This window comes from Protopterus annectens, chromosome 1.part1, assembly GCF_019279795.1.
Source record: "Protopterus annectens isolate FY-2018-M chromosome 1.part1, PAN1.0, whole genome shotgun sequence".
NCBI lineage: Eukaryota > Metazoa > Chordata > Ceratodontiformes > Protopteridae > Protopterus > Protopterus annectens.
Window position 1 is genome coordinate 269,108,522 of NC_056726.1, and position 24,209 is coordinate 269,132,730.

At 36.0% G+C, this 24,209-nt stretch overlaps 1 protein-coding gene across 3 annotated transcripts in view; it reads left to right on the top strand.

Annotated features, from left to right (window-relative positions):
* Window positions 1-24,209, top strand: part of LOC122804506 (synaptotagmin-like protein 2) — a 3,492,381-nt gene that overhangs the window by 1,493,600 nt on the left and 1,974,572 nt on the right. For all 3 annotated transcript variants that reach the window (XM_044074423.1, XM_044074432.1, XM_044074438.1), the window contains one exon: window positions 8,104-9,168. In XM_044074423.1, coding sequence (XP_043930358.1) covers window positions 8,104-9,168 — 1,065 coding nt within the window. The remainder of the gene's footprint in view (window positions 1-8,103; window positions 9,169-24,209) is intronic.

Sequence of the window (24,209 nt, forward strand, 5' to 3'; positions counted from 1 at the left end):
AAACTAGGTGGGGCCCAGTGTTTGAAGGTTGCCAGTGTCTTTCCTTACAAGTCCCATGATAATGCGCTCCATGCCTTTGCAGATCAGGCTCGTCAGACTGATGGGACAGTAGTTCCTGGGATCCAAGGTGCATCCCCCCCTTGTGGAGTGGGATAACTGTAGCTGTGTGCCACTCAGTGGGCATGAAGCCTGAGGTGAGGCTATGATTAAACATGACACTTAGGTGAGGTGCCAGTTCATTTTGTAATTAATGTAGTACACAGCCCGGGATGTCATCTGGTCCCATGGATGCTGTATTCTTAGCTTTGGAGACTATGGTTTCTGCCGGTGTGGCCGTGATTACCGGAATTTGGAAATCATAAAGACAAAATATCAAAAGCTAGACACATGTTAAATCTTTTCACCCTTGTACCAAGATGCACTTGTCAGATGTCAAATATTTTCTTGAGTATATGCTACATTTTTATCAAGTGTATTTTCCCTTGTTAACTAGTTCCATATTTGTATCTCTCAACCTCTGAGTACTAAAATTATAGCATTACATTTTAAAAAATATAACAGGATGTCAAAAAAGCACCATCCTAATTTTTTAGACTAGAAGTTCTTTAAGGCAGTAGACTCCAACACAATGGCATAGTCTTAAATGTGTCTAATTTTTCAAAAGAAATCAATAACTCTAGGAGGAGAAAGGCTGAATATATGTCTAAATTTTAACCTTTGAGAGGTGTGTTTGTTCTTCTAGTAATATATCAGTTTCCATTTTTACTAATTTGCACAGTTCACCTCACATTGTCTCCTTTGTATGGTTGGTAAAAGAAAACAAAAAAAAGTCTCACTATAAAATTACACGTGGAAAATAGTCTGGTTGTCATGAAACTTGACTGCTTACTAATAGAAATAACTTTAATAATTTGAAAATAAATAATTAGTGCATATTGTCTGTTACCCTTTGCAAAAGGGAAGGTTTCTACAGGGTGTCCCAGACTCCCTTTACTTCTGAAATCATTTTTAAAATGCATTTAATTTTCTTTTTGTGGATTGTGCCTTAATCATATTAAACACTTGCCTGTAGTTTTCTGCCACATTAAATTTGGGCTAAGATGAAGCAATATTCATTTACTTTACGGTACAAGTATTATAATTCTGTATGTTTCAGATTAGAATAGTTGACCTTTTGACCATTATTGCTTTGATTATATCAGTAAATATCCTCTTTAAAAAAAAAAACACTATATGAGTTAATGTCAAACAGTAGTCATGCCAGTCTAAGAAATGTAATCAATCATACTTGCATGAGTATTTTCTAACCTCCATTTAAGGATCTAGTTTAATCACATTGTCTTTTTAATGTTACCCAGAATGTTTTTGTTTATAGTCAATCCCCGTGGAAGCCTTAATGTAGAAGGTTTCCACATTGAGGTAAGCCTTTTTAATTCTGTGTTTTACGACTAGTTTCCATGGTTCCCCTGTTGCTGGCCATAGCATATGCAGTATGGTCTTGCTGAAGAAGTTAAATTGTAATGTGACAGTGTAACAGAGTGGCTAATTCTAATTAGCCATGTGATCTTCCCCAAGAAATGTGCACAGATCTTGCTCTGCTGAGATTCTGCATTCACCCATTCAGTTCTATGGGATTATTCACAGCTGTTAATATGACAACAGGTTAGTATTAGGAAAGGTGTGTGTGTGTGTGTGTGTGTGTGTGTGTGTGTGTGTGTGTGTGTAGAAGCATGAATGCAGCTGAACAGATGTCTTTCTCTCTCTGTATATACAGGTAGTCACACTATAGCAGGTAGGCATAGAATGCTTGCTGAGTGGATGACAGTTGGTGTGAGCGATTGTGTGGGGGCTTGTTTGTGGATGCTTGGATGTCTTTGTGCATGTTGGAATGCATGGAAGAGTGTGTTTGTGTGTGTGAATGTTGTGGTGCCCATGCTACTGCGATTCTGGGCTGGTAGGGAAAGTGCCAGCTCTGTCAGATCTGGCAGCATGGAGGTCAGTTCAGAAACATAATACTAAGCTGTTGAGGGGGGTGTTTCTGTGTGTCGTTACTCGTGTGTACGAAACAGAGATTCTTTCCATCTCACTGACTGACCAATCTCTTGTTGACCAATTAGCATGGGTGTAGAAATTCTTTCAGTCCTGACCAGTGTCAATATCTGATGCCCCTCCCTTCATTTACAAAATTAGTAACTATACAAAGTCTCTGATCTTGCTGCATTGCTTTTCTTAGTTAAAATGGCTTGCAAAATCTAATTCCTTTACAGCGAGTCAACCTATATATCAGTTATTTGCTGTTTCAATCAGGTAAATGCAGCAGAAATGAGGATGGTGTGTACTGATGCCCAATATTGCATTTGCTTTCCAGAAGGCATGTAGCAAGTACTCGTATAAATATTTATTTTGTCAGTACTGGGGCAGCAGATGCACACAAAAAAATGCCTTGTTTGCCATACTCTTTTAAGAAGGCAAAAGCAGAATATATTTTTTTCAGGAAAAAAAATATTGATTGATATTTCATAACAGATTTACAATAGCATTCTTTGTATCAGAATGCAAGTACTATAGACACAGGCCGTAATTTTCCTTTAGTATAATCTCAACCAAACGTTTCTCATATAACATAAGTATTATACACACAACTACACATAATATTTCCATTGTGTGTCTACACCACTTGTTAATGTAGATGACTTTACATACAAAAGTGAAATCCAAGACAACAAGCAAAACCAATGTAGCAGAAAAAAATGCCATTCTAATGTGTATCTTCGCGAATAACATAGACCAGTATTTAAAATTAATTTGCTTTAAAGTAAATATTTTTTAATTATATATTTTTTTATCATAAATACTTTTTTTAGAAAGATAAATCCAAAAAAGTGTCTTCTGTAACTATCTTCTTGTAATTGTTTTTCTTGAAATGGTTAGATTTATGCAGAACAAAAGATGTTGCAACCCCTAACGGGAGCAGCCGAAAGAAGAAGATGCAGAACAAAAGATATTAGCATTACTTAATATATGTAGGTAGATTAACTATACATCAGTCAGATATAATACAATATTGCACAATTCAATGTTTCCATTCAGTGTTTATATATGAATTATATACCAACATTGCATACTGGTGGTCTTTGCTATTTTATATAGCCTATTTAAGGTGAAAAACAGCTCTGTGTAACACATTCATAGCATAAATTCTCCAAATGGAATAGACGTTAGTAGAAGCTACTTGTTGGAGAGTGAAGTCTTTTTTATCCATTTCCAGAAATCTAGACTGATTTCCCTGAACAAAATAAACCTCCAGAATGTTTTATTTATTTTTTTGACATTTGTTAACAGGGTTAGTCCAACTGGGCCAGTAGCCCTTTTTCAGCGGAGACCTGAAGAGAAAAGCTCCACAACAGTAATAGTATTAAACATTGTACGTAGGATTATACATAAGGTAAAATAAATAAAATTAGCAATATACAATCAAAAATAGAAACAAGTAATCACTGTACGGAGGATTATACATAAACTAGGAGAAGTACAATTGACTCCACTAAGAACAATAAAATGTACAAGGTGTCTAATAGTGAGATGAAACAACATGCTAGCAGACTACAATATACATAATTGGGAAAAATGCAGTTGAGTGGCATCCGAAAGATGTGTGAATGGGCGTGCCTTCGCTGAAGGTTGGACATCGGGCTGGCAACTCGGCACCATAAAAAATCTACTGCCAGTCATTAGCGGACCGGAGTTCCGTTGTGGCGACCCATAACCGGGAAAAGCCAAAAAGACCAACAAAACCATGAGTGGTATGTGTAAGTGTAATATGAACCAGCAGGCAAGTAAAAAGTCTGTAAATTCCATATCATAGGGTTCAGTGTTGCATACAGTAGGAGACTTTTCAGACTGGGACATTACAGAAGAATATTAGTACCATAATAGTGGAAGAGTATGGGTAGATACTATGTTGGATCATTGCAAGATCAAGTCCAAGATAAACAGAGAGTATCCTTTGGTGTAGTTTTGAAGGAGATTGGGTTAGAGATTTGTCTAACAGGGAGTAGGAGCTTATTCCAAGGGTTGGCCACAGAGTAGCGGTACAGGAGTTTACCAATGTTTTTATCGGGTTTATACACTTGTTGAAGGTGGTGTTGGGAACTGTGGAGAGTCCGGTTGGAAGTGTGAGGCTGGATGAGGGTGAACAGAGAAGGGCAGGTAGTGGGATCATAAATTATGGAATGGGCCATGAGAAGTTGGAGCAGTTGGATTTGATTATGGAATTCCAGCCATTGCAGACTTTTCAAGGTTTAGGCAGGTCAGAGAGGTAGGGTTGGCTGTGGTAAATCTTGCAATTTTGTTATAGGTGATTTCCAGTTTAGATAGGTTAGCTTGGACACGTGAGGATGAGGGCAGCGCAGAGTAGGGTTGGGAGTAGAAAAGCCTGTGCAAGAGATAATCTGGAAGCATTAGTAAGGAATTTATTATGCCTGCATAACATGCCTAATTTTTGATGCGTCTTTTTTAATGCATTGCTAAATATAGAGGTTGAATTTTAGCTGGTCATCGACAATGACTCCTAACAGTTTTGTGCGAGATTCTACAGAGATGATTGTGTTATTTAGAGAGGAGACAGTAAAGTTAGTTTTAATAAGGTATTGGAGAGATTTAGGGAGAAATAATAGAAGTTTAGTTTTCTTTGTGTTAAGCAGCAGTTGGTTGGAGTTGACATTTTTCGACAGACAGCAAGGATTCCTGGGTGAGGGTGTAGAGATTAATATCAGAGGTGGAGATGATTGAAGAATTATCAGCATATTGTATTACAGAGAAGAGTAGGCAGGAAGAATATAGGTCGTTAGTAAAGATATTGAATAATACGGACTCGAGAATGGAGCCTTAGGGTACCCCAGTTTGAACAGGTAAGAAAAGAAGGAGGCTGGATTGCCATTTAACAGCTTGGAGTCTATTAGAGAGATAGCTAGAGAATCAACACTGAGCAGTGTCTGAAAGATTAAGAGTGGAAAGTTTGGATAGAAGTAGTTGGTGACAACAGACGGTGTTGTAGGCTTTGGGGAAGTCGACAAACAAGCAGGAGATTAGTTTGTTGTTGTCACAGGAGATCGCAATGGAATTTGTGAAAGCTATTAAAGCAGTGGCTGTACTGTGCTTTGGGCAGAAGCCATGTTGTGTCGGGGTAAGGAGATTTTCTTCCAAGAGGTAGTGAAGGAGCTGTTTATGAATACATTTTTCTAGAACTTGGATCTTCAGAGCACAGCTGCACTGAAAGCAAACATAAGACAATCGGGAGCACTACAGGTGAATGTGACATCTGCTATTGTTTTGTCCAATTTAGTTGGGATGCACATGCCCTGTGTTAGGCGCTGGAAGCAGTGGGTAGAAACAAAATAAATGGCAGGCCCAGATTCAAAAAAAGAGTGAAAAAATATTTAAAGCTAGGCATAATGTTAGTGGGTGGTCCAAATTGTCAGGCTGGATTTTGTAACCATTTCTGTTAGGTTAGTACCAAAAGAGGATAAGAATGCCTGGTCAGTAATGGGGAGGTGCACTTAGTGTGCACACCACTTAACAGTCTATGGTTATATTAAAGAAGACTAAAAACAGTAGACTGTTTTGCTGGAGGATGTACTTTGTTGAATGAATGCTCCACGATAGTAGAGGTGTTGATTATCGGAGCACCTCGGCCAGTTTCAGGGGATAGCCGTTTTAGGTGGACAGGAACTGAAAAATACCAGAGAGAAAGAAACAAATTTAGGAGAGTGGAATATGATACAGATGCTTAGAACAGAGTTATCTACCTGAGGTTATTAAATTCTGAATCAAGGAAATTTAAAACACTAGTTATACAGGAGTTCAGTGTTATTACATCAGAGCATGAGGTCACGGAAGAGCACAACAGACATTATATACAGTGGTGCAGTTCATTAGCCTCCTTAGGCAGTGTAGTCATAGGAGCTTCCAATCTGAGATATTAGGTCATTTAGCAGAAATAAAAAACACAATGGCAGAGATATAAATACAGTAATTACCTTTTTGTCCCCTAGTTCTTATAAGGTGTGTGACTAAGTGTTGCATACAAAGACCTATAATGTAGATCAGTACATTTATATATTATGTAGACTCTGAAAGCAATAATAAGCACCTGTGACCAATTTTTGCATGTGCTACAAATTACTAGTGTATACTTAGTCCTTGTCTTACAAACCGTTTAAAAAAATAGTCCCTGGCTATTTGCGAACAACATGCGACACACTTGCAACTTAGTAGAAATGAAAGCCAACAATACACATATTCAAAGAAGGTCACAGTTGGTGCTGTTAAGCCCTGATAAAAGAATGCTATGCAGTAACAGCCAATTGTACAAAGATTGCAAGGCTCCTACGTTACAAAACAGCATGGAGCGAAACATATATACAAGGCAGCAGTAAAGTAACAGTGCAAAAATGTTTGAAATTAAACACTTATGTGGCGAGCACACCACACATTAACAGGGAGAGCAGTTGTTGCAGCCTAACTAGTAATTTAAAAATGTACCTACTGGTATAAGTAGATTCAGGGAGGAGTTAGTAAAAGGGGGTGGGTCACATACTGTGGGGTGTTCTGCAGGGGGGAAAAAAAAGAAAAAAATCCATAACCCAATAATGCCAGGTTTCAGTAAGGTAATGCCAGGTTTCTGTAAGGTCAGTCTTTCATTCTGTTAGTTTGTTTGTGTCTTTCGGCTTTTCCCAGTTAGGGGTCGCCACAGCGGAACTCCGGTCCACTAATAATTGGTAGCTGATTTTTTTTACGTGCCGAGTTACCAGCCCTGACGCACAACCTTCAATGAAGGTACGCCCATTTATGCATGTCTCCACGCAGAAGACGCTCTAGCTGAGAATCGAACCAGACAGCGTCTTACTGTGAGGCCTGTTAATACTAGATATAAATGTGAAAGTTGTGAATTATTAGTATTACTGTTGGACAACTTCACGTATACAATCGTAACTCATTGATATTGATTGACAAGATGGGACATTTATTTTAAACATACAGTACCGCATACATAATTATTTGTAATACCAGAATGTAGTTATGGCACACTCATGACAGGAAGATATAATTTATACTGTGTTGGTCTGACTTGCTTATATAAATATATATTTGTATTAGTTTATTTCTAAAAAGTAGATTTGGTGTCAAAAGTATCCTACTTGCAAGATTCTTGTCCTGTGTTCACCCTCTGTTAATAGTTGGTTCTTATTCCCAGTATCAAGTGTTTCACCTTTTTCAGAATTAATCTTTTTTTTTTCCCTTTGGTTTAAAGCTAAGTTATTTTCCTTCATCACAAAAGCAGTCCTGTTAGCATGAAATGTTATCTTTAAATTCAGCTGGTATCTGCATTCTTATGATAATGTGTTTTATATAGTACATTCAGTTACATAAGAATGCCTCAAGTGCAGTGCATTCCTTTTGTTTATAATGCAGAAAAAATACATGTAAAATCCATTCAGAGAATCACATACAAATTGCCTGCTTACAGAAAAGAATGGCATATCAGTTGACTAACCGAGATCACATATTTTCATGAATCATATCAACCTTTTAGCAGTCTTTCCCCAGACTGAATGCTATCTACATCTCTGAGCTCACTTTACATCCAAACAGGTAAAAGATTGCTAAGCATTGTACCCACCCACAAGAATCATCATCTATGGTAAATATATCTGCCCTGTGTGCACCCGCCAAGTTAGAATTTTCATTGGCTATATTTTTATCATATTTTCTATGTAACTGCCAGCTTGTGTCCTAATGCTTATCAGATACTTGTGTGTGTATATATATCTGCATTTGCACTTCTATGGAAAATGAGCAATTGACTGAGTGGCAATGCCCATTTAATAAAAGCCAAACAAATATAAAGCGATAGGATAGTGGGACAAGGCAGTGGAGTCAGTGGTAAGCGAATCAGTGATTTTTTTGCAAGTTAAGTGCAAACCATTGACATGAGTGGCTAAAAACAAGTGCAGCTTGTTCTATGCATTCTCATGGTATATAATGCAGAAGTATGAACAATAAGCTAAATAACACTTTTAATTTTTATTGTTTTTTAATTAGGTGATGAGGTCAAACCAAATGTGTTTGAATTCAACCAGACTGCTACAGCTGAGCTGCCTCAAACAACCTCTGCAAAGCTGATCAGAACTGAGGATTTAAATTTCACAGATCGGGTACAGCTTCACAAGCTGGATGCTGATAAGGTGCTTTCAGTAGAGGAAAACAAACAGATGGTAGGCTGGAATAAGTCTGCATCATCTGATAAGCAGTCAGAACTATTCGTGACAGCTGCTACTGAGTCTTCTAACATTTTCCAAGAAAGTAAGGATCTACAAGGCTCTACATCTCAATACCAGTGGTCTTACAAGCCATACTTGATAAAGTCTTCTCCTCTCAGCTCAGAATCTCATGAATTACCATCTGGTAACACAAATAGCACACTAGAGCAAACTACACTTCTGTCAGTAGACTCTGTCCCTCACACAGAAGACAAAGGTTATGAATATTCTTCTGCTGTTGCAGAGGTATTGGAAGAAGAGAAATTACCTTCTGATTTACAACAAAATGTAAAAGATGATAATCAGACAGACTGCACAAGTCCTACAAACAACAAAAGTTTTACAGTTGTTAGCCCTAGGTATACCTATATGCAGAGTATGGTATTCAGTAACGTGACTCCAACAACCATTAATGAGTCAGTCCATAGCCATAGCAGTTCTATAGGAAATAATTATGAAGATGCAAGCAAGCAAACAGACTCTCACCTAAAACCCAGCAGAGAAGGGCACATGCAGGGATCTGAGAACCTTGTCACTGCAATGTCACTGGATTTGAGCTTAAAGTCTACAGAAAAGTTGCCTTCTGAAGATTTAGGCAGCATTATGAAGACACTAAATGATACAAAACAAGACAACAGTTTACAAGAGTCAACAGTGATACAAAGTGGATTGAAAGCTGAAACAGTAATAGATTCATCTCCATCTAACAGTAACATACAGGTGGTACAAAAGGATGAGGATAAGAATAAAACCAGTGAAGCATATGGCTCAAATGTGCCTTGGAAGTCTGGGACAGAAGTACCCCTAAGAGCACACAGTATCCAGATTGAAGTGTCCGATGCTGAAGGTAAGCTGTGATATGATCTGATGAAGTGTTATGAAGTGTAAATGTTAGTGGTGGTGATGTAAATACTACATTTTATTCTTGAAGTGTATGGAATATCATTGTTTGTTTACCAAGGAGAGTTGGCCTCTTCCTTCCCTGCAACTCTGAATTGTTAATACTATTCCAACAAGAGTATTTGCTAAGAAAGCCTTGTAGCAGAGCTGTCTTGCTCTCCAGAATCTCTTCAAGTCTAAAGTAAAGAAACAAACATAACTCAGTCTGAACACTGGTAGCCATTTAAAAGCATCATACTGTTTTTATCTTGGCAATTAAATGACTTGGGTTTTCAGTGGGCTTTCACATCCATCTGCATAACTTTATGATGAAGCATACCCTCATTCATTTTCCAGTCTTATCCCTAAAATAGTGGAAAGCATTAATAAAAAAAATAGTTGGGAGACATAAGCATGCTGAAACCATGTGCAAACTCTGGTTACAGACTTGAACAAAGGCTGAAACTCAAACCAGAAAGCAATATGTCTCTTTATTTGCAAAGTTTTATTTATTTATTCCAGTTTACTTGCGTACATTTGTGTCTGTGCTGTTGTGTGAAAATTGTATGTTCTTCTACTGTAATGTCTCCATTTAACAATCTGTGCTGTAGAAGGCATAGCTTACACAATACAACGTACAAGGAAAGCACCCTGGGAAAACATCTTGGTGTCATGCAAAGAACTACTGGACCATTATGCCAAGGACATATGTGACTGAGTCACTGCTGACCTCTGCTGTCCATTGTTCTAGTCTGTATGCAGGCTGGGTTACTAGGTACTATTATTCACCCTTAAGCAAGGCTAATGCTATACTACCCAGTGTATATGCTCTCTCCTCCCCCTTTACATTTTGCTCAGAACATTGAATTTACTTTGCTTTAACTTGTACCGAGCAGAAGTTGTTATTCATTGATAAAAACACATTTCAGTATATAACCTGATTTCTGATGTTTCCTTCATACTGCAGCAACAGACTCGGGTTTATGTTGCCATTTGAATATGGCCCTCTAAAGCAAACTCCTTTGCTGTACTAGGGGAGAATGAGCAGTCAGCCATTTTGAAAGTTTTCCTTGTGATATATGGTACTTTTAAGCTGTCTAGCTTATTTGTGTATGGCTGCAAGAACTGATCATTTCTGAAAGTAGCAGCAGTTAATACTTCACATGCATGTTATAGCTCTGTGACTTGTTCGGTGTTCTCTCAAAGTGCAAAGCATGTACATTTTCAGATGATGAAATGGGAGGCATAATTTTCAGATACTGTCTGTTGTAATTCATTTGTGCTGTGCTGAACATGCATCTCAAATTTTTGAAATGACACTTTTGCAGCAGTAACAAAAATCAGGTGTGTAATATTACAATGAAGTATTTTAAATTACTTGCTCTTGCAGTATATGTAAATTACAGGTTTGAATAATGAAAAAGCAGCCAAAAAAGACCATACAAACTGGGTTAGACCACAAAATGACCAGAAAGTCTCTGTGCTGGAAGTACTCCAAACTCCTTTATTAAAACAAGAAAGATTAGCGCTTTCATTCAAACTGTGTGAACTTCTTCAGATACTAAACTTGCAACATTCCAGTGTTTAACTACACTGATAATTAAACCAATTAAAACACCAAACTTGTTGAGTTAATTACCATGTCAATTTAATAAATAGTGCATACATTCCTTTCCTCATTAAATCCAGCACCAAAATAAAGTATTCTAATGAACATTGCAAAAGACCTTTTCAACACATTTAAAACCCTGTTATCATACATTTTATAAAAAACTTTTACATCTATATAAAAATAATAATTTGAAAAAATAATGTATATATATGTACAGCAATAAATATAAATACATCATACATTTTAGACTTACACTGAATAGAGGGAAAAATCAGTCCTAAAAATGTAAAGAATGATAAAAGTATGTTACGTTAAAATAAAATAACTATTAATTCTCTACCTTGAGAAAAAAGAGCTGTTACGGCAGTTAAAATTGAACGCCTCAACATGGCCAGGCAGGCTTGAAAGAATATATTTCTGTTTACTGTATGCTTAGACTGAAAGCCTTGGACAGATAGGGAATACGAGAATTCATCAGTTATTTTCTTCTTCTTCCTCTTTTGGCTTTTCCCGGTTAGGGGTCGCCACAGTGGATCACCTGTCTGCTCATGATTGGTAGTGGAGTTTTACGGTGTTGAGTTGCCAGCCCAACCTTCCACAGAAGGCACATACATACATGCACTCACACCTAGGGGCAATTTAGAGTGTCCAATCCACCTACAGCATGTCTTTGGGATGTGGGAGGAAACCGGAGCACACGAAGGAAACCCACATGACCACAGGGAGGACATGCAGACTCCGCACAGAAGGCACCCCAGCCAAGGATCAAACCGGTGAACCTCTTGCTGTGAGGTGGCAATGCTAACCTCTGCACTACCGCAGCTGCCCCAGAATTCATCAGCTATTTTGTTTTATTGTAACATCATTCTTTACATTTTTAAGATTGATTTTCCCTCTATTCAGTGCAACTCTAAAATTTAAGATGTATTTATATTTATTGCTGTATATACATATATGGGAGCGCTACAAAATCCTGAAGACCAAAATCTCTAAAGTTCAAAATACTGAAAACACAAAATACTGAACACACACAGGATACCAACACTTACTATATTCCAGCACAAGTACATACAGAAACAAATAAAACACAAACGATATTACTCTTCTCCAAGTATAAGCAGGGGGGCAATCCACTGTGCACCCCCCATGTGGGGGGTTGCGCCCCCACACCCCCTGCTACTTAACTATATCAACTCCGAGATTGCACTTAGTGTAGTGAAGTGCAATCTCGGAGTTGATATGTTTAAGTAGTAGAGGGTGTGGGGGGTGCAGCCCCCCACACGGGGGGGTTCAGGGGGGCTTTCCCCCTGCGTATAGTTGAAGGGTAATATGTTTCTTTATGTACTTGTGCTGGAATATAGTAAGTGTTGGTATCCTGTGTGTTTTCAGTATTTTGAGTTTTCAGTATTTTCAACTTTCAAGATTTTGGTCTCAGGATTTTGGGCTTTCAGGATTCTGTAGCACTCCCACATATACATATATATTATTTTTTCAAATTATTATTTTTATATAGATGTAAAAGTTTTTTATAAAATGTATGATAACTGGGTTTTAAATGTGTTGAAAAGGGCTTTTGCAATGTTCATTAGAATACTTTAGTTTGGTGCTGGATTTAATGAGGAAAGGCATGAATGCACTATTTGTAAGGGTTGATATGGTAATTAACTCAACAAGTTTGCTGTTTTAATTGGTTTAATTATTAATGTATTTAAACATTGGAATGTTGCAAGTTTAGTATCTAAGGAAGTTCACATAGTTTGAACAAAAGCGCTAATCTTTCTCATTTTAATAAAGGATTTTGGACTATTTCCTGCACAGAGCCTTTATGGTTGTTTTGTGGCCTAAACAGGTTTGAATAATAATATAATATTGGAACATGGAAAGAAGTACAAAGCAGATTTTAAGACTTACGTATCTTCATTTAGTTGCACATTTGAACTTTATACCTGTATCTCAGGTTGGCAAGTAGAAGCACCAGCAGTCGAAGCTCAAGTGTTCAAGCTTTGCCCACCAGAAGGATAACCTTGAATTGCACCCTGCACTAGGCTGTGTTAAACTTCACCCTTTGTAAAATAAGTATTGGTATTTAAGGATGTGTTGTTGGTCAGGTTTGTCTACAGATTCTGAGATATTGCATCAAAAAAGAGTTTACAGTGCAGATGTCAAATTAAACCATCTACATTCCATGCATATATAGTCTTGGTGGTATGTTCAGGAGAACTGTGAAACTATAACACTGCATATTTAAAAATGTTGCACTTATTTTTTGAACTGTGATCTAGAATTGGTACAAAACTTCCCTGCTATTGCCATGGCACATTTCTTTTAACTATTGCTTTTCTGAGGTTCTTGAATACTTACATTGTTCTGAAATTACAAACTCCCTTAATTTCCTTAATTTACATCTGCACACATCATACTCATTGTTATAGTCTAAATAAATATTGCCTGAATATGCACATATTATATTTACATATTTTGTTAATCTGGTTGTCCAACTGGGTCGAGGCCCTGGTGACTTGCTTAGAGGTGCACAGTGATGAAATGGAGACTAAATGAATGATCTGAGACAGAGACACACACACACACCATACCTTTCAAGTGTACCTCATTATGAGGAACGTACCTCATTTGGGATCTTAAAAAGTTCATGTGCCTCAAAGTTCCTCAATGCTCCACAGTGAAAGACTCTGTCACATATTCAGTGTTAGGAAAATTTTTAAGTGAAATCCATGGTAAATAGAAATGAATCATATTCATTCATTAAAAGATCTTTTCTATAAGTAAAACCAGCATATTGTAACCATCCTATGGCCTTCCTAGGTGAAGTTGTTAGTAAGCCATTAGTATGTGTTCCACATTTTGCCCATTTGTTCCACATTATGAAGGCTAGTGTTCCTCATTTTGAAGATGGAAAGTTGAGAGCTATGACACACACACAGACGTGCACACACATACACACTTTTCTCTGGCATGCAGTATATTACCACTTCTGATCACATCATACATTTTAGGTATTCAAAAGCTTTCATGTTTTTACTTGATGATGTGGTGAACATTAAGCACACCATTGTCAGGGTCACATAACAGTGTATGAATTTATATGTTAAATTTTCTTAACTTCCAAACCAGTGTTTCCCTTTATTATTACCATTTGAATGATAATTTGCATGTATTACCTAACCTCACATAATCACAGCATGACATACTTAGCATAGAATACTACTTCAATACAAACACACTCGCACACTTAATGCATACAGTCACATTTGTATAAACTCCGATCCATCGCATTTGAATTATGGATAATATTCTATAAAGCAATCTATAAACATCATTGAGATGCATCGTTATATAAAACAATATTAAACATATTTATGTTCTATTTTTTTTTTATATGGCTATATATACAGAAAGTGAATAGGTTAGATATTGTTATACAAGGGGGAAGCCTTAATTTCAAGTTGTCCATATCCAGTTATATGAGAATGAATGCAGATAAAATGTCTGTGTTTTTCATAAGTGTAGTGTAGAAGGTGGAATTTGTATTGAGATTAATGTACTTTGTCTCCTCCCAACAGTTTTCCCATGTGAATGTGATGGAATTAGCTCCAGTATCTCCAGCAGTTTAATGAAATTGAACATTTGTACATTTCCAGCTCAGTACTTTATGCTAGCAGTGGTCTCTGAGTCACAATTGCATAAAAATGTTTGACAGATTGGTTCTGACAAATGCAAATTTCAACTCATACTTTCCATTTCTTGCTTAAAATTGTGGGTTAACTGCTTTAGCATTTATACAGTTGCATCATTTATCTAATTTCTACTTCATAGCCATAACTTATTGCAAGTGTAGTTCAGTTTTTTTATGCACTGCACTGTCTTTGATGCACAGGTATGTTATCGTATCCCTGTTTGAGATTAATTAAAAACAGTCAATGTAAGTATAAGGAATGTAGTGAGTGCTGATTTTTAGCTACAGTTTTATGGATATGTTTGATTGTCAGATAGATGCATTTTCAGAGTTGCTTATTGCTTTTTATCAGGTAGAAGCAAGCCTTTGTTTTTTTAATTAAAACTCTTTTCATCTTGGGTGTTTTACAGAGAGACCATGTTTATTCATTGCTGCTTAATATAAAGCAAAAGTTAACTGCGGAGTTTTTTATTTCACACTGGCATATTTGTCAAACTTGGTGTCTACTAAGCAGGGCAGCCTGTAAATGCTTGCCCACACATGACCAAACCTACATACACCCCCTTAAAATAATCTTAGGGCATCAAACGTTGTCTGATAAATCTGAAAAGCATTGCAAGGCTTAAAAATGTCTCCCTGGGGATTTTGGCCAAGTAATCACCTATGAGCCTATAATTAAGATAAACATATGAATGCAGTTTCAGTAATGCCCCTAATGTACTTTGAATAAGAATGCAAGTCCAACATCTAAATATGCAAGAACATTCAAACTGTATCATGCTCATCCATATGCTGAAATATTCTGGCTTTAGTGCTGGCTGACACAAACCCTAGTTTCAGTGCTTTTTTACTTTACAATGTTTTCATATTCTGAACTTTAAGAAACTTCTAGAAATGCCACCTCAACCTAAAGTCACCATTCTAGTTTTAAGAGTAAAATTTAAATTCTGTTAGTGCGCTTTCAACTGGTCTGCAGAACTGTGCAGTCTTTGCAAGATGGGGATAAAAGTATCAAGATGTACACAGGCCAAATCAGTGTGTTGGCATCGTTCATTCAATTTTGCACAGCAAAATCAGACAGCCCACATGGTGATCCTCATAACTGGAGAATGTTGGAAAATTTAGAGTCTCATCCAAAGATATTTTCATCCTTGCACAGACCATATAAGACAAAATGCACATTAAAAACAAATGGGTAGATAAAATTTAAGAAAACAAGTTTGTACAGGTGAAGTAGTTTCACAAATTAGATGATTAAAGAAGATCAGTACATGCATTTGTAAGTAAAACTTCGTTGAGCAGGCCAGACTGACAATGGTTTGCTAAGACTCTAGCAGGTGGGAACATATAGTTTTAGCATGGATTACATCAATGAACGCAAGCAGGGGAGGTACTGAGCAATAAATCTATTTTTCTATTATATTCCATCCATCTGCTGAAGATTTAGGTCCCTGAATTTGGTGCTTCCAAAACTATTAGACTTGCAGTGATGTAGAACATCAAGAACAACAGGGTATGGTAAGCAAAGTATAGACCTTCCCTCAAAAATAAGTACTGTGCAAAGGGAGAGAGCTTCTAGATTCCTTTGTAGCTCAGGGTCTTTATTGCTGAAATTGTCTTATTCATTAACAATCATTTTAGTCTGGAAACTCTGGGGCTTCTCCAGTTGTTTGATATGTAGAGTGAGTTACATGAAAGATGACTTTGTAGTGTATAACCGGTCTAATCAGTGCCGAATGCAAGGAAGAAATGGCATCTTTATATCTGGATGATATACACTTGGCTACTAGCTGCGCAATGCAGAAGGATTTTCTGACTACATTTGCAACATAATGATTAAAGGAGAGGGAACTTTCAACCCAGGTACCAAGGTCTCTGACTACATTTTGGTTTTGTACATGAGTATTGCCTATATGATAAAGTTAGGGTTTATTTGCCAAATGAAATATTAATTCTACTTTGCATTTGAACCTATTTTCAGTACACCAGGTATTATCTAGGAGGTTCTTACTATAGGTTATGGGCATCTTGACACCAAGACCCAGTTTATAGCAATCTGCTTAGTTAACAAGAAGTCCTTGTTCTTAGTTTCGAGATCAGAGAATTTAATTGAGGAGTACTAGTAGAGAGCCTTGGTGGAGACCTGTATGGGGTATGGTACCAAACTCTTTGGATAGATCAAAATACACTATGTTAACAGTATGACTGCTGTTGACCCTGTTAACATCTCTTTAAAAGAAACTGTCCCACCAAAATGTTCTTCCAGTTCCTCACAATATTCCTCAATTTCAGTGAAAAGGCGTTGTAGGGAACATGCTCAGAAGTGTCTGTAGTTAAATGGCTTAAAATGGCCCACAAGGGCAGTTAGCTTAGTACTAACCTATGAACCTATCTACAGGATAAGTTGCTCCTTCAGGTTAAGTAGTGTGATACAGTATGTGTTCTGTCATTAAGCCAGTTGGCTCCTCATCTAGTGACGTTAGGGTTAAATCCCTGATGGGAGAGTTTCTCAATGATACCTGAGTGAGGGATTGTGTCAAAAGCATTCGCTAGGTCAAGATAGGCTGTATGCACTGTTTTATCTTCATCCAGAGATTTGGTGTTTTTTTTCAAATAGTTTACTAGGTTTAATAAGCAAGATCTACCATTAATGAAGCAGATACTCCCCATTACTTCAGACATATCTTAGAGACCCTTGATGGTTTGGCGTGAATCTGAATAGAACAAATTGCTTCTGAATTATATGAGTGAACAGTCTTATCTTGTTTTGTTTTATAATGCTGAAAAGAGAGAAACAATAGTGAAATGTGTTGAAGTTAGTGGAGGGAACCTATTCAATGTGCTTGCACGCAGTTTCTTAGCTTTATCTGTGGGAAGGATATTATTTTAGGTCCACACTCTGCTGAACAAATTTTACTAATAAGCACACTTCAAAAACAGCTGAAGCAAAACACACAGGTGTTTGTGATATCAGCCAAAATTCAGCTTTGAGGTATGGCAGTACAGAGAATTGTGTGTGCTGACTGTAGAAAGGTAGAATGCTATTTTTTTAAATTCAGAGTATTTCCAGATCAAAGTCCCTCATGTTTGCCCTGTGACTCCCCACCCCCCACACACACATACACACCACCACCAGATTGTGACTAAAACAATAACAGTAGGAGCCACCTTGAGAGCATCCTTTTAAGATGGAAAATAGGACAAGTCTGTTGGCTTCTCTCCATTGTAAGAAAGTATTGGCTATATTCTGGTATCATAATGATGCAAGATCATAATTCCTCATCTGCTCATGGAAAGAAAGCTCGAGCAGCTGTACTGCAAAACTGCATTTCTCATGTTTATAGCTGTGGTCTCCTTCATCCATTGTCCATACATTTTCACCATTGGCCACAGACCATTTGGCAAATGGTTAGCTTGCGCGCATGCACACACACACACACACACACACACACACACACACACACACACACACACACACACACACACACACACACACACACCAGTGTATTGGTAAGGTGCATGGCACAGGTCATGGTCAGATGAAAGGATAAATACCACTTCCATATTACCAGACAGGACATCCACCCACTCTGGACTGCATCTTGTTAACTAACCTATGAAAATTAAGAGGAGGAGCAGAGTCTCAACTTGGTGGAACCAAATGGACACTGTGAATGTAATTAACAAAACAAAAATATGGACACACTTATCTCATTATCACATAGGACCTCCTAGACCACATTCCAAGTCACATGGTTATAAGCATTGTAGGTCTCCACAAAATAAATGTATAATGCATTATTAAACCGGCATGATCCCTTGTACAACTGCATAAGATTAATGAGGGAATTAGGGTGCTATTAATGCAAAATATTAATAAAACAGATGTAAAGTATAAAGTATATAGAATAAAAGCAATAACTGAAAATAAAGCCTAAAATACATTCAATAAATAAAACTGATAAATCAAATAAAAGCAAATCAAATCTAAGATGAGTATAAACATTCTTTTGGCAGGCAACTTTATCATTGTGAAAAACAAAAACAAAAAAAGGAAATAGATATTCAACAGTCTTAGCATTAAAAACGAAAGAAATGCTTAGCCATACCCACCAAAACACAGCTCAAACAAGGAAGTCTGCAAAGTGCCATCGAAGCACATCTGCACTGAGCATTATTTCAACGATTATGCAAGAATGTTGCATAGGTATGGGGGTTTCATTTACAAAGAACAATATCCAGAAGTTTCTATTCTCCTCTACATTACTATACCCGAATCTAAGAGTTGTCTGTTGGACACAGTTCTTCATGAAGGAATAGTGTGATCCTCCTGTAACTGGAACAAGACATGTTGTTCTCCTTTGTTAAATGTAGGGAAGAACACTGGAATTTTACATTCCAGATATAATCTTAACCTTCCAAGCAGGACTCAAGAAGCACATTAACCTCACATTGCCAACCTGGCCCACTGGGGATTTGGCATCTCCAGAAGGAGCTCATTTACATCTGCAGCTTTACAGCACCACTCTCTGAATACTACACTGATGTCAGCTAAGGTGCTGTATCCTGCACCATCAGAAATTTCATTTAACACTTCCTGAGATAATATTATGTGCATTGGTTTAAGGACATCTTCATAATATTCCTTCCACCATTGTCATCTCACCTTTGCCTGTCACAAAATGCTAAATGTCTTGCCTTTCCTTCCTGAGGCGCAAAACATTTTACAAGAACCTCTTTGAGGCAATCGGAGTCTTTTTCCTCCTGTCTTCCCTAAACTCACCCAGTGCTATAGCTTTAATTTCATCACAGAGATGAGCATTCCTGGCTGTCTGATACCTCATAAATTAATTGACAGACTTGCATGACCACTGCTTTAAAGACCACCTTCCTCATGTGTTGACAACTTCCTGAATATTGGTCCTCGTCACAGACCGTAGACTTACCACCATGGCATCATTAACATCTCTGTGTTCAAGTATTTCTGCTGTTGCTGCACGGATTGAGTTTTTGAACATGATCCAGTCAGATTCATTCTCTATGGTGGCCTTATACTCATAGTGATTACTAATATATATATATATATATATATATATATATATATATATATATATATATAGTTTACTATGTGCGAAAGACATTCTGTTAGCAGGTATGCTGCCGAAAATCATAATGTCGTTCGTAAAATGAAAAGTGTATTGGATAGTTAAACTCACACTCATGTGAATGCAGTAGTGCATTCACATAAGTGTGTTTGACTATATGTATGAGATCGCGGTACAGTGGGGATTGGAAATTCATCCATATCCCCACTGTAGTGCGATTTCGGAGTTGGAATATATGTCGTATGGGAGTTTGATTTACATCAGCTCTTATACGGCTATCACGTCATTTTTGGCGACAATGTCAACTCAAATGTGTCGATCATTTGGGGTGACATTGTGTACGCTCAAAATGTTTAGTTTTAGTTTAACTTTTCTTTATTTTGAATGGTAAATGTTTTGCCATTCGAAATAACGGTAAACCTATATATATATATATATATATATATATATATATATATATATATATATATATATATATATGTGTGTGTGTGTGTGTTAATGTCTGTGTCTGCATGTGTTATTTCCAAACAATACAAGAAAGGATGTGTTTGAAGAGTACACATATGCTGTAATATGTATATATGTATGAACACTGGTGATTCTGACATGCTAGGTCATGTAACAGAGGTTGTTTTACTCACATTAGCATTTTTGAACTCCAATGAACAAAATGCCTTACTGAATACACAAATTATTTTGGAAATACCTAAAATTGCAAAAAAAAAATGAGCATGTATTTATTTTCAGAGTTCTTGTTTTCATATGGTCACATATAACTGTAAATGCAAGCATATGTATATATGTGTGTGGAAAAATGTACTGGTACAAATTGTACATCATTATGAGTATACACACGAAAAGGATTTGCCAGTTAAAGCTTGCAAAATGTGTTTAAAAAGTCATTTGTTTATTGCTTGTAAAATTCATCTTGGACAGATTTGCATAATTCTCTCAGCATTGTTCATTATATGGGTATTATAAAGGTCATGCTTAACATTATTATAAAAATGGGACAGCTGAACAGCCTAGTTAATGAAACCTGTGCTTAAAAATAATCACAAAGACCCGCATCTTTCAATGAATAATTGAGAGCATAAATTTTAAATAGTCTTGAGTAAATAATAGCCAGTATTATAGAAACACATCTCTGTTCTCACCATTCAAACATATTATGTATTTTAATGTGCTCGTGTAAATCAGTAAGATATTCTTTTTAGAATATTAGCATGAATAAGTGCTAAAGCAAGTGGTATTCTATGTGCCTTCTGTTTCATGATGTATCAAGGGTGTATGTATTCACTGGTTTATTTATTTGAATCTGTACCCTCCAGGGTTGCTTCAGTGGTATACAAGGATATGCATAACATAACTGTACTGGGACAAGTGTGAGTTGTCTTTCATGTCTGCTTAAACCTGTTGCTGCCTACCACTTAAATTTATTCTTACTAAGCTCTGTGAGACTACTTTGCTTTTCTTTCCAGCTTTTCCAACCCCTCACAAATATCATGCATTCCTCTTGTCTTGTTTTCCCTATGGTCAGTCTTTTTTTTCAATTTGTGCTACCATTTCTATTATTTTGTACCCTCCTATACAAAGAGTAACAATTTATGCCACCAAATGCCATGTTTCTCCACATTATAGAACTATAAGTAGTGTTACTGTCCTATACAAAGAGTAACAATTTATGCCACCAAATGCCATGTTTCTCCACATTATAGAACTATAAGTAGTGTTACTGTCTTTGCTGTACTATTTCAGCCCATTTTCTTTCCTTGTTTTTCCAAAACATCTCTAATATGCTTATGCAACCCATCCTTATAAGTACTGTTTTGTGTGGTGTAGAGATGCTAATAATTTCCACCCTTATTACTTTTCTTTCTCAATTTCCACTACACACACACACACACACACACACACACACACACACACACACACACACACACACACACAGAAGTTTGCCAGCATACTTTTTCCTGTTCTAGTTTCTTTTATTTTTTTAATTTGGTTTTAAAACAGTAAATAAGCAATTCAAAGCAAACAACTGTTTACATAGGGCCACAGCTGCTCAATACATCAGTTATACATCAACAATTAATATTTTTCAAGCAAGTCTTTAAGTTTAAGCCAAGATTTATATGAATGGAATATTAGAAGTTCTCATCTTTACAGTATGCAATTCACTACTGCAAATGTTTTTGTCATACTAGTAAATTTAACACTAGAGGGGTAACTTTACTTTTTCAATTTTCAGTAATTACTTTTCTGGCTATAGTGACCAAAGAAGCAGCACTTGGGTTTTTCGAATTTTCTCAGGAACTGGAGCATTAAATAAACTAAAGATTTTTAAAAATATTAAATTTATCTGACCATAGAGCTTGAATAAAGTTATTAATTTTTTTACAAAAAGAGAGATGACTTCACATTCATATACAATATGCATCCAATCAGCCATTATTTCAGAATCATATCTCCAGCATTTAATTCTATTTGATTTATATACAATTGTAGTTTTGTATGGAGTGACAAAAGCTCTGTTTAAAAATTTCCAAGTGAACATTTTCCAATGCAATGAAGATGTAGTTTTACCTGTAGATTTTAATATTAATTTATTGTATATTAAGGAGAAGTCTACATTATTAATTTTTGACACATAGTTTCAATAAGAATTGTCAAAATATATGAAATCGAGCATGAGAATTTTATAAATTTGAGAAGTATGATTTATTTTTCATTACATTGTTATTTATTAAGAATTCCAATAATCTGGAGACCAATTCCTTATCTAGGTTAAATATCTTACTTACCTCTGTGTTCACAGAGTCTCTAAATATTTGTAAAATTAACCAATTCTCAGAATCTTGATTGTATTTGGACCTTAAATTTTCAACAGTATGCAAGTGCCATTTAAGAATTGATGACAATAAATTAAATTACTTTACTGTTGCAATAATAACATTTTGTTGAAGTTATGATTTCTAAGCAGTCATTTGTATATGCAACTGGAAACATAGAAAATATTACATCTTCAACATAATGTATGCAAACTTTTGGAAGGAGGAAATGATGTTATTTAAATAGGAAATTTGAGAGGTGTGTGTAATACTATGTGTGCAAAAATATTTTAATAACCAGATAAAAATATTAGGTACTGTATGATTATGGCTGGTTGTGATACATTTATTTACTAATAATAATTATTGATGCATTTGTTTTCATTTTGAATCATAAGATGAATGGTCCACGAAGCTATATGTTTTACAATTATTGAAGTAGCATACAATTGAATATCAGGGAATCCTGTTCCACCATTATCCCAACCTTTTCTGTGCCAATCAAAGGAAACTGTTTATTAGGATGTCAAAAAATTAAGTAAAATAATATTTATCTTCATCATTTTTTTGGTGGATACAGTACTAAAGATTGTAAGAAAAACAATATTTTAGAGATAATTACCATCGTAATAAGCATTAAGCATTCTTCCATGGTGCAGAAGAAATTTGACTAAACTTAAAATTTTATCAACAGCCTGTTGAAAGTTTGTGTCATTTATTTACTATTTGACATAATGGTTATACCAAGACATTTAATTTGATTGCTATTCCAATGGAAGCTGGAATATTTTTGCATGATTTTTTTAAATTTTTAATTAATGTGCTTGTTTTATTATGATTAAATCTTAAGTTTGAGATTTCTTCAAACTGACTCATAGAACTAATTTTATGTTCTAGTAAGTTTTCTATATTTCCTATTGTTAGTAAAATAGCACTAGTGAATAGTATAATCTTTAGTTCAAAATATTTTTATTTTGATTCCATTAATGTTCTTATTGGATCTATAGCTAATGCAAAAATTAAAGCTGATAATGGACAGTCTTGTTCTGTGCCTTTTTGTAATTTAAAGGAAGTAGAAAGAAAAAAAAACTATTTTAATATAAGCACAAGACTTTTTGTATAACTTATAAATTTACAGAAACAACAAAAAGGATCATGTAGTGGTTACTCTGACACTAGACAAAAAAAAAAAAACTACTGCCGTAGTAAAAAAAAACATAACTTTTATTAAACAAAGACAATGAACCAAAAACACTAAGCACGTTTGTCCCTGTTTCTTTCCAGGACTTACAAACCATTAGTAAATCTTTCCAAACTCACTTAAATAATCATTTGAAATTTGTGTGTAAACTCTAAATAGTCAAAACATCACTATCTTAATCATAGCTCATAAGAATCATATTGTGAAAGATCACTATAACTTGCTAAAATACAAACATTCCAACAGTTTACCTAAAAAGTATAACAAAGATATTCCATACTTGTCCCACCCTAAGTGAACACTATACAAGTGTAAAGACTCATTACCATATAAAAGATCATACCATTGTATATGAGTGTAAGTCTTGCTCTCTCTCTCAAAATAGAGACTACTGAAATGCTATCATTAATGCATGGGAGCATAGTGGCATTCAGTCTTAATTGCCACTGTAATTCACACTTTTCTATTTGTTCTCCCAACAGCCCCCCTATAATCTCTCTTAACTAGCTACACTATCCCAGATAAAAATGTATATAGTGGGCACCATAGAGTATACTTATACACAG